Source organism: Lampris incognitus, chromosome 20 (assembly GCF_029633865.1).
Source record: "Lampris incognitus isolate fLamInc1 chromosome 20, fLamInc1.hap2, whole genome shotgun sequence".
Lineage (NCBI taxonomy): Eukaryota > Metazoa > Chordata > Actinopteri > Lampriformes > Lampridae > Lampris > Lampris incognitus.
The window spans coordinates 9672629-9684770 of record NC_079230.1 but is presented as its reverse complement, the minus strand read 5'-3'; the positions used below and the strand labels follow the sequence as shown (position 1 = coordinate 9684770).

The window sequence follows — 12142 nt, the reverse complement described above, 5'->3', positions numbered from 1 at the left end:
CAAATGGTATTTGGTTGATTTCTGTCTGAATACATGTACTTCCTGGGTGAGGGGCGCCGGCCAAACGATACCTTATGTACGCCCTCAAACTTGTGGCGAGCAGGTGACCTGAGGCTGCTGTCTGATTGGTTTCTTCAGATTTTCCAGGGGGCGCAGTTCTGTGCGCCCCAGACACTCCCACTTTTATTGGCAACGAATTGGTATTGTTTTAATGTTTTTTGATCTAATGTGATTGGACAATTCTTGGCTGTCGATCATGTTCACACCCACCACGACGCCTCGTCTCGACTGTCAATCATCCACCGTCTACGAACCCTGATAAAATCTATAGGCTACATTGTCCTTCTTAATAACTCTGTGACTGTGTGGACATTAAAGCAGCTGTCAGGTGTGCTGCACCAAGGTAAATTGTGCCCACCCCCCAAACATTTGTAGCACCAGCCACCAGCCGCTACTGATAGTAACACTCTGGCTCACTCTCTCAAACACACACACACACACACACACTCCCACCCTCTTTTTCACATCCTTCAATCCCATAAAAGGACCATACCTCAAAATGGACATCATTAGTCTGAGTTTGACCTCACAAGATCCCATTAGTCCACAAGTAATCAGGACCCCCCCCCCACACACACACACACACGTGCCCAGACCCTGTATAACAAAACTGATGTGGTATATGACTCACACTCCATACAACAATAAACAGTAAGACCTCCGTTCCAAATTTCCAGACACCAACCTAACACACACAAACAATCTTTCTCCCTCTGACCTTGAGGTTCTGCCCGTCAAAGGGAAGTGACCCGCTGACCAGTGTGTAGAGGATCACCCCCAGGCTCCAGACGTCCACCTCAGGCCCATCATACTTTTTGCCTTGGAAGAGCTCTGGGGCGGCGTAGGGCGGGGAGCCGCAGAATGTGTCCAACTTGTTCCCCAGTGTGAACTCGTTGCTGAAGCCAAAGTCGGCTATCTTGATGTTCATGTCTGCGTCCAATAGCAGGTTCTCAGCCTAGATCAGGGTATGAGAGGGGTACAAGGAAGAGGGAGACAGAGAGAAGGAGAAAAAGTTGTTTTGAGCAGAATGAAAGAAAAGAGATGGGGAGAAATATATAAGTTGGGACAGAGGGTGGCAAGAGCAGGAAAAAAAGATTGAGGTCAAGAGGGCCAAAAAGACATGAGAGAAAGAAGAGAGGATGTCAGTAGAGATCAATTGACAGATTTTTCCTTTCTTTTTTCCCCGTCTTTTTTTTCCCCCCAATGCAAAACAAAACAGCTAGGAAATCCTTGTGCTTCAGATTTGATTTTTTTTTTGTGTGAATAAAGAGCACATCTACTTGTATATGCAAACGTTCTACCACTTTAATGACAGCAGTCTAAAATTAATTCCCCATCATGGAAAAATGGAGAGAGGGGAAGAAAAGGGAGAAACACAAGAGGGATTCCCAAGTCGGGTCCTGGGACCATGGGAGGTAGTCAGTCGGCTTAAAGGCTAACCACAATCTACAGCGGAGAGTGTGTGGGTATCTTTATTCCTGAACCGAGCCAGTGAGCAGGGAGGCCAGGGTTGCCAAGCAACAGGTACACTCTCCTTTCTGCTGCTTGTTCATAATGCTAGTTTCTCTGTGTGTGTGTGGAGAGAGAGAGAGAGAGAGAGAGAGAGAGAGAGAGAGAGAGAGAGAGAGAGAGAGAGAGAGAGAGAGAGAGAGAGAGAGAGAGAGAGAGAGAGAGAGAGAGAGAGAGAGAGAGAGAGAGAGAGGGGAATAGAACACCATGACATCATCTCCTGGTTCTGACCTGGGAATCAAATGCACATTGGCATGCATGTTTATAAGATTTATATTTATTCATAATTTCTTTATTGTCATTTCTCAGTACTCGCATACATTGGGGGAAAAAACGTGCCCTCTGCATTTAACTCTCCCTATACACTAGGAGCTGGGGGACCAACTCCAGTTTCAAATTCCGTCACTATTAGCCTACGTCTATAATGTTTTACTTCCTGAACTAGAGTCAAACAAAGCAACAAGAAAACACACACATGGCACACTGCCGTGTCCCTGCTCAATTTAAATGTTCCCACACAGCTGAGGTCTTCAGCATTTTGTCTTCCCTGTAACAGCCAAGATGAACTGAAGCGTGACATTCACTGCTGTGAGTGAGAGGGATGTCTGGTGCCCAAGCTGAGATGGTATATTCCAACATTTTAACAGTGCAAAGGTATACATACAGTACAAGAATGTGCTGACAAAATGTATTTTGCAGTTTGCCTTTATTGATAGCCTACATTTAGAGAGAGAGAGAGAGAGACAGAGAGAGGAAGAAAAAAAACAAAAACAATATCTGAATCCCAAAACTGAAAAACCAATTACCTACCCAACGAACGAATATCAGAACAGTCGAATATTCGTGTTTAAACTGAAAATAAACCAAATATTACCACCAGCTACTATACCACGTGGCAGCAACTTTTTCAGCCCATGTGAGAAGCGCAATAAATGTAGTCAATGTGGGACCTAGACTCATTAACTCGTACAGTCTCTGACCTACGAGATATGGCTGTGTGAACCGTGTTAGGTCACGAACACGAGAAATAGAGACACGCTGGTTGAGAAAAAACAGTGATTATGACAATGTGCAGGAGGGCTTACATTCACTGTGTGTTCAGTAGAGGCCTCCACAATTGCCATTTTCGTAAATTAGCAACTGTTACTGTTGTAAAAATTTATGTTCTTTGTTTTTGGAGCTGAGCCAAATGATTGGAAATGCAATGAAACAAGTCAAAAATGTAGTGCCAGGGCGTCCGGGTAGCATAGCGGTCTATTCTATTGCCTACCAATATGGGGATCACCAGTTTGAATCCCCATGTTACCTCAAGCTTGGTTGGGCGTCCCTACGGACACAATTGGTCGTGTCTGTGGGTGGGAAGCCAGATTGTGGGTATGTGTCCTGGTCGCTGCACTAGCGCCTCCTCTGGTTGGTCAGGGCACCTGTTCAGGGCGGAGGGGGAACTGGGGGAAATAGCGTGATCCTCCCACGGTGCTAGAAACGCCTCACTGTCAGGTGAAAAGAAGCAGCTGGCGACTCCACATGTATCGGAGGAGCCATGTGGTGGTCTGCAGCCCTCCCCGGATCGGCAGAGGGAGTGGAGCAGTGACCGGGACGGCTCGGAAGAGTGGGGTAATTGGCTGGATAAAATTGAGGGGGAAAGCAGGGATTCCAAAAAAAAAAAAAAAAAAAAAAGGGAATTGTAGCACCATTCTTCCCATAGTCATTGCTGTCAACATACTGAGCTTGGGCATGAGAAGCGTGTACTGGGGTTCTAGTGACAGTAATCATGATAGTGTCCTGTCTACAGGTCAGCCCAGTGGAACAGTAAGAGGATTTACATCTCCATTTTTTGCTATGAAACTAACTGACCTGGAAGCATTAAGCTCTGGGGGGGGGGGGGGGGGTGCAACGTGCTCTTGTACTTCTATCTATTGGAGGACCAATATGAGTTTTTAACCATTAGTTCAGACATTCTGGCCAGTCCTCACTTTAAGCGTCTATTTTAGAGGTTAGGACTTGGCGTATAGTTAGGGTTAAAATTAGGATTAGGTTAACGTTAGGGTAAGGATTAAGGTTAGGCATGCAGCTCTGATGGCTAAAGTCAGGGTGAAGGGTAAGGGAATTAAAATAGTAATGAAGAGTCCTCACAAAGATAGAGGTACGAGAATGTGTGTGTGTGCACGTGATGTAATTAAGTTCTTGGTACATACTTATCTGAATGAAACTAAGGGAGAAAAAAAGGTAGCAAGCGCAAGTAAGCAGGAGAGAGAAACAGACAGACCAGCAGACACAGACGGGGAAAGGGTATTCTGGAATACCAGCTGACACTTTGGGACAAACGAATATACAAATCAAACTAAGGCGTGCAATAAAGTTAATAGTTTTGTGTGTGTGTGTGTGTGTGTGTGTGTGTGTGTGTGTGTGTGTGTGTGTGTGTGTGTGTGTGTGTGTGTGTGTGTGTGCGTGTGCGTGTGTGCGCACGCACACACACACGTGCATAAACCCCTGCACAAGAGGAGGAGCACTAAATCATCTTTGTGATTAACCTCTGGGTCAACAAGTCAGCAGTCATGGGGGTGGGATTTCATCTCAGATATGTCAAACCATATGAGGATTAATGCAGAGACAGAGAGAGGGAGATAAGGAGAGAGAGACAGAAAGAATGAGACAAAGAGAGACAGCTTTCTATGACATAAAAATATATATACAAACAGAAACACCAGTTAGAAATCGGTTAAAATTAATTGAGTGTGTTATTGAACCAATTGCACTCTATGGCAGTGAGGTGTGGGGTCCACTTACAAAACAAGACTTTACTCAACGGGATAAACACTCCATCGAGACCCCACATGCAGAGATCTGTAAGAGTCTCCTACATGTCCAGAGGAAAGCTACAAACAACGCATGCAGGGCAGAATGAGGCCAATACCCACTAATACTGAAAATACAAAAAAGACCAATTAACTTTTAGACACACCTAAAACTAAATGACCCCCCCCCCCCTCGTACCATTGCCAAGCCCTGCAATGCCAAGAGCTGAGGAGCAAAAGGAATCCCCTTACCCAACTGGTCCTGAGGCTGAGACCACAAACCTGCTCCATTAACACTCCTCTGGCACAGAACACATCACCAATCATCCATCCATTATCCAAACCACTTATCCTGCTCTCAGGGTCGCGGGGATGCTGGAGCCTACCCCAGCAGTCATTGGGCGGCAGGCGGGGAGACACCCTGGACAGGCCGCCAAGCCATCACAGGGCCGAGACACACACACACACACACACACACACACACACACACACACACACACACACACACACACACACACACACACACACACACACACACACACACACACACCTAGGGACTATTTAGTATGGCCGATTCAGCTGACCTACATGTCTTTGGACTGTGGGAGGAAAATGGAGCACCCGGAGGAAACCTGCGCAGACACGGGGAGAACATGCGAACTCCACACAGAGGATGACCCGGGACGACCCCCAAGGTTGGACTACCCCAGGGCTCGAACCCAGGACCTTCTTGCCGTGAGGTGACTGTGCTAACCACTGCGCCAGCGTGCCACCAATATGGACCAGACAGGCCTTATTCCTCATTGCCACAGTTCTGACAACCTTAGAAGTCATCACCGATCAGACTCAATCAAATTACAAAACAGTTCAAACAAAATTACATCACCTATTGGCAAACCCAACCAAAAACACAGAGCAAATTCAGAGCTATGTGGCTCCAGATCGACAGTACACCATAGCAGATTATTTGAGCATGGTGACTAATCAGCAACTAAAATAACCTTGACAAAGTGAGCACAGCCTTGCTACTGAAAAGGGGGAAAACCTGGCTCCCTGCAGAGGAAGGGCTGTGCTGTCACTGCACCCTCATGGAGCCTGAAACAGAGCTACACTTCCTCACCACACGGAAAGGTATAAACATCTTGGAGAAGCACATTTTTAAAAAGTCCCATCAATAACAAAAGGTTTTCGTAATCTATTAGATGAAGAAAAATTAGAAGCCTCAAAGAGCTGTAAGTTAGCAGCAGTCTATGTTGCTTCCTGCCCTAAAGTGAGGGACAGTGAGTGTAAGTTAGCAGCAGTCTATGTTGCTGCCTGCCACAAAGTGAGGGACAGTCAGTGTAAGTTAGCAGCAGTCTATGTTGCTGCCTGCCATAAAGTGAGGGACAGTGAGTGTAGGTTAGCGGCAGTCTATGTTGCTGCCTGCCACAAAGTGAGGGACAATGAGTGTAAGTTAGCAGCAGTCTATGTTGCTGCCTGCCACAAAGTGAGGGACAGTCAGTGACAGTCCCCTGACACATGTTGTTGCTGTTATATTTTATGACAGTATATTTTTTTGTACCATCGTTTATTTTTTTTGTTGTGCTATGTTTCTTTTTCTGTTGTACATTTATATGTTTTCTAATTTATGTTTAGGTTTTCAATGTTTCAGCGCTTGCTTTGGCAATATGTAGTGTGTTACATCATGCCAATAAAGCCATTTGACTTGAATAGAGAGAGAGAGAGAGAGAGAGAGAGAGAGAGAGAGAGAGAGAGAGAGAGAGAGAGAGAGAGAGAGAGAGAGAACAGAGCATAAAAGGTGAGGTGTGAGCCTAAAGCATGCAGTGTGTGTCTGCGTGCTTTAGAGACGAGCTGGTTCAAAGTCAATCTTGGACACCCGCTGTAACTCAATAGTGTGTGTACGTGTACTCACCTTGAGGTCTCTGTGTACTATACACTTCTGATGGCAATACTGCACCGCTGACACTATCTGCAAAGACAGACGGGGGGGGGGGGGGAGTTAACATTGAGATTGTATTGAGAATTCTTTTTGCAATCAAACAGTCATTAGTACATGCGAGCACACAAATTTTATTGACCGAAAAAATCATACAGAGACACACACACATACAACACAAAAACACCGAGCAAACGTGTCACAAAATGTTAGCCATGCACCTTGCCACAAAATCCAGCCTACGCACAAAAGCACACAATTGAAAATGTATAAGACACACAAACATATCCAGGAACAGATATAATCCATTGTTAAAGAAGCACACCTGTCTGAATTTGGCACGGGCCTCCTTCTCCTTCATCCTGCCATGGGCAACCAGGTAGTCAAAGACCTCCCCTGCACAGACAGAGAACAAGGATGAGAAGATGATGATGAAGATGATTACGTGCTGGGAGGGTTTAGCATCAAGACAACAAACTAAAGCTGTCAACTCCATGTCCTCAGTATCGGGGCAGGGGGACGGGCAGTCTTTATAAATGTGAAGTACTGACACAGGTACTGACACAGTGAGAAGAGTTAGTGTTTAAAGCCATTAATACTGACGTTTTATAGGCCTTGTTACGTTTGTTAGATCAGAAATATGTGTTTCCATTTTGTTTTTCAGATAATATTTTCACTTTTTCAATTTTGCTATTCACGTTCAATCATGTCTCTGAAGTTTAAATTGTTTAAAAAATAGTATTACAGTTGTTAAAAAGTGATTTTTGGGGTCAGTTTCATAACAGACATACATATGTAATGCATTAATATCTCATTTGGGTGTTTATCTTGACAGAATATAGAGTTTAAAAACTGGCCGTCATTTTGACGGCCCATGATCGTTTTAGGGAGGAGTGAAATCCTGGTCGTTCCAGTGTTAAGAACCTGGTCACAAAACACACGTGTGTTGAAGACACTAACAGACAACAGCTTACTGAGAGCAGAACTGACTGTTCTGGTGGAGGGTAACCATTAGTTTGACACACATGAGCAGGTCTCGGCTGGGGGGGGCTTGTGTATTTTACAAAAACACAGACATACCTCCACTGGCATACTCCATTACGAGGTACAAAGTCTTCTCTGTCTCTATCACTTCAAACAACTTGACTGCAGGAGGGGAGAAAGAAAGAGAGGGAGACAGACAGAGAGGAGGAAGAAGAAGAGTCATTATTTATTTTTTGTGATTTTGATATACTTTAATGATCCCCGTAGGGAAATTGTGCTCTGCATTTAACCCATCCTAGCTGTGTTGCTATGAGAAGTGGGCAGCCGCCGTACAGCACCAACTCCAATTGGTCTTGCCAGGCCTCGGTCAGGGGCACAGACAGAGTTACTAACCCAAACATGCATGTCTTTTTTTTTTCTTTTTGGATGGTGGGGGAAACCAGAACACCCGAAGAAAACCCACGGCAGACACGGAAGGACATGCAAACTCCACACAGAGGACGACCTGGGATCACCCCCAAGTTTGGACAACCCCAGGGTTCGAACCCAGGACCTTCTTGCTGTGAGGTGACAGTGCTAACCACTGTGCCACCATGCCGCAAAAAATTCAAGCATGAGTGCTTGAATTGGCGGCAAGGGTTGAAGGCTGCATCAGATTTGGGGTAGTTTACTCTAAGAGTGAGGAAAGAGAGTTAAAAACAACAACGGAAGAGTGACTCACCTATGTTGGGGTGATTCAACAGCTTCATGATCCTCACCTCCCGGAAGAGCTGGGGAGAAGAAAGTCACACAGACAGCATTGTTAAGACACTCTTCTTATTTTTGTTAGTTGCATGTAGGTGAGAGTGTCAGTCCACATTGATATTGCAAGTCTTTGTGTGCATGGAATTTTTACTTATGTGCAAGCGCAATTCAACTTTGTGCGTGTGTCTGTGTACGTGTGTGACTGTCAATAATTATATTACAAAGATGTGACAGCTCTATACAAGGTGTATGTGTGTGTGTGTGTATGTGTGTGTGTGTATGTATGTGCGCATGTGTGTCTGAGAACGTAGCTGCTTTCTCTGCATTATTTTTGTGCACTTTGTGTTAATCTTTTTTTCTTTTCCTTTTTTTTTTATACTCAGTTGTATCCCACCAATTACCCCACTCTTCCGAGCTATCCCGGTCGCTGCTCCACCCCCTTTGCCAAACCAGGAAGGGCTACAGACTAGCACGTCTTCTCTGATACATGTGGAGTCACCAGCCGCTTCTTTCCACCTGACAGTGAGGAGTTTCGCCAGGGGCACGTAGCGCGTGAGAGGATCACGCCAGTTCCCCCTCCCCCCCGAACAGGCGCCCCGGCCGACCAGAGGAGGTGTTAGTGCAGCGACCAGGACACATACCCACATCTGGCATTCCACCCACAGACGCGGCCAATGGTATCTGTAGGGACACCCAACCAAGCCGGAGGTAACACGGGGATTCGAACTGCCGATCTCCGTGTTGGTAGGCAACGGAAGAGACCGCCACGCTACCCGGACGCCTGCCTATCAGCCTCATCTTTGAAGTTTTTCTTGTGCTTTGTTTCAAAATGCCGTTTTAAACTTGAAGTTCGACACACAACATTTCTGCAGCAGAGAGTGCACACAGCTCGGTCCTTTCGTGAAATAATTACAAATTCGTTTGTCCAAGATGGCTGAACAAGGTGAATATAAGACAGTATTGCTTCTGCCATCGTCAGTTGTTTTTGACTTAAAGCAGAAAAAAAACTAGCCATCTATCTTTCGCTTTCACTACCGCTGTAATGCTGCGCTCGGCAGATAAGAGGGAGGTGGAAGGAGGAGGGGTATGATAGACCACATCAATTGTGTGCTCTCTTGCTGTCAAAAACAATGGTGTATTTTGAGACTAATTATTTCAGTATTATTTTAAATCCAGCTGAAAGAAAGACAAAAAGAAAGCCACTTTATTTTGTCATTGTACAGCTGTACGACAATGAAATCTGTCTTCTGCACTTAACCCATCCTATTGTATAGCAGCAGTGGGCAGCTGCAGCACCCGGGGACCAAATCCGGTTCTTCTTTCCATTGCCTTGCTCAGGGGCACAGGCAGGAGTATTAACCCTAACATGCATGTCTTTTTGATGGTGGGAGGAAACTGGAGCACCCGCAGGAAACCCACGCAGACACGGGGAGAAAATGCAAATTCCACACAGCAAGGGACCTGGGACGGCCTGGGGTTTGAACCCAGGACCTTCTTGCTGTGAGGGAACAGTGCTAACCACTGGGCCACTGTGCCACATATTGTCCGTTTAGTTAGTTCACCGTTAAGCAATATTTTACATAAAAAATGTTAATGGCCTTGCGTGTCACTGTGTGCATGGATGCCATAGGTTGCCAACTCCTTCTCTATGCTGTATTAAAAATATTAAATTACAGGAACTCTGTTATTACATAAATTGAAAATAAAAACCAGAAAAATCACTTGACCAAGTGTCCATCTCCTTTGTGTTAAAAACTTAAATCAGGCCAGGTGTAATAATTTTTCATAAGAAATCACATTTAATTCATTAACAAGGTCCACCTATGTCCAGCTACAACCCTCAGAGTTACACAGCTCATTGGCTGATAGGGGACAAACTGTCCAGGGATCAACAATCTCTTCAGCGCTTCACAGATCTGGCCTCTGGGAAACTGGCCATTTCAGAGACGGGCCAAGATTAAGTCACACGTGGAGTTTGCCGGAAGCCATGTGTCAAAATCTGAGATTTTGTAGTCTAATGAGACATGAGTTCTTCTGACTGAAAGCAAAGTACTATGTTTGGCACAAACCAAACTTAGCCCAACACCTTTGTAACACCATCCCTACCATCAAGCATGGCAGCATCATGCTACAGAGCTGCTTTTCAGCAAGAGGGACTGGAAAGCTTGCTGCCATCAAGGGCAAGCTGGATGGAGCCAAATATAGGCAAATCCTTGAGGAGATCCCATTTCAGTCAGCAAGAAATCTGTTTAGGGTGAACATTCATGTCCCAACAGGACAATGACACAAAGCAAAGAGCAAAAACTACTAAGGAATGGCTTAAAAAAGAAAGTTAATATTCTGGAAAGACCCAGCCCAACTCCATACTTAAATCACACTGGAAATTTGGGGTTATGACCTTAAAATTACTGTCTAGGGACTCCTCTGTGTCCAATTTGGACCAAATCTGTATGAAGAAATAGGCAACAATTCCAAAATCTTAAACTGGAAATCCCATACAGTCATCCCTGGGAAGACTCAAAGCTGTAGGCGCCGCCACGGGCTTTTCTACAAAATATTGACTCTGGAGGGTAAATAGTTTTGTACAGAGATCCAGGTCCTTCATTTTTGAAGAAAAAACATCTTTAATGACAAAAAAATTGGGGTTCATGTGTTGAATTTATTGTGGAGGGAAATAAGATTTTATTGCATTAAAATGTGGATGTGTGAAGGAACAAAATGTAAGTTCTAGGGGGTGAATTCTTTCTTGAAGGCACTGTAAGTGGCCAGACCCCACCCTGCCGCAATGAAAGGAAGTAATTGCAGCTTGTTTCCTGTAATTAAAACTCTCTGAAAACTAGACCACTTCAGAGAGAGAGAGAGAGAGAGAGAGCGACAGAGGGAGTGAGACAGACATGGGGGAGGGAGACAGGCATGAAATGACATCTGAGAAAAGGGATACGAGATATGAGAGATTGAGGTCTGCTTGAACTCTGTGTGTGTGTGTGTGTGTGTGTGTGTGTGTGTGTGTGTGCGCGCACGCGCAGGCATGCACACATGTACGTTTCCATTGGAATACTCACCTTTTGCAAACTAGAGGAGTTGAGCTGTGTCTTATCAATGATTTTTACAGCCACCTGGGAGCAAAGCAACCACACATCGAATTATTAAAACAAATTATTTGCCAGCTTGTTTCATATTTTTCAAACACTATATGGTCAAAAACAGGGGGATTACTAAAGACAGCACATAGTGTGTAGTGCAAACAAATTCCAAAATCACAGGAATGATACACACGCACACACACACACACACACACACACTCACACACAGAGCAATAATATATTAGCAGCATAAAGTGATAAATCCACAATCATAGCATGTACTGGAGTTGCGTAATAGGGTAGGATACAGATATACAATTGTGTGCTAGCATACACATATAGAGCCTGGGCTGACACATGGCTTACAACCGTGCTATAATAAGGTCCACAGTTCATAATCCAACAGTGGATACGAGCGAGGAGGGCCAAGAGAGAGAGCGAGACAGAAAGACAGGGAGAGAGGACAGAAGAAAGAAATACAGAGCTGGAGAGAGGCAAAATATTAGCAGTCAATCCGTTTACTTCTGTTACTTTCCTGTCTGTCTCACCCTCACACCATCAGACTCCCCCATGTTTTCTGTGTGTGTGTGTGTGTGTGTGTGTGTGTGTGTGTGTGTGTGTGTGTGTGTGTGTGTGTGTGTGTGTGTGTGTGTGTGTGTGTTTGTGCAGAAAGATCATGTGGAGTGTTATCAGTACATTTGGCACAGAGCTGTCACACATTGACAGCCTGCCCAACTCTCTCCCGCCCTCCCAGCATGTGCACGCACGTACACACGCACGCACACACAGCCACACACAAACAAATCAGGGAGTTGACTGGGGCATGGACAGCGAGCCCAGCATGTGGCCGCTTCAGACAAAGCTTTTACCTTAAAGGGAAAGTCTACCGAGTTACGTCACATCTGGGGTTCGCAGTGAGCCAAACATCTCTGACCCGCTCTGTTCAACCTGACAACAGGGCTCTGATGTCATGTAGCAGAATGCACTGTCTTGCATACCCTTCTGAGACAGATTAGACCTAGCGAATTCAT

General features: G+C 45.2%; 1 protein-coding gene across 3 annotated transcripts in view; it reads right to left on the bottom strand.

Moving 5' to 3' along the window:
• The window catches only part of mark2b (MAP/microtubule affinity-regulating kinase 2b), an 83460-nt gene that overhangs the window by 36774 nt on the left and 34544 nt on the right, over positions 1–12142 (bottom strand). For all 3 annotated transcript variants that reach the window (XM_056300738.1, XM_056300739.1, XM_056300740.1), the window contains exons 3-8: positions 11091–11144; positions 8006–8054; positions 7381–7446; positions 6626–6696; positions 6277–6333; positions 779–1015 (exon numbers count right to left, since the gene is read on the bottom strand). In XM_056300738.1, the coding sequence (XP_056156713.1) occupies positions 779–1015; positions 6277–6333; positions 6626–6696; positions 7381–7446; positions 8006–8054; positions 11091–11144 (534 nt within the window). The remainder of the gene's footprint in view (positions 1–778; positions 1016–6276; positions 6334–6625; positions 6697–7380; positions 7447–8005; positions 8055–11090; positions 11145–12142) is intronic.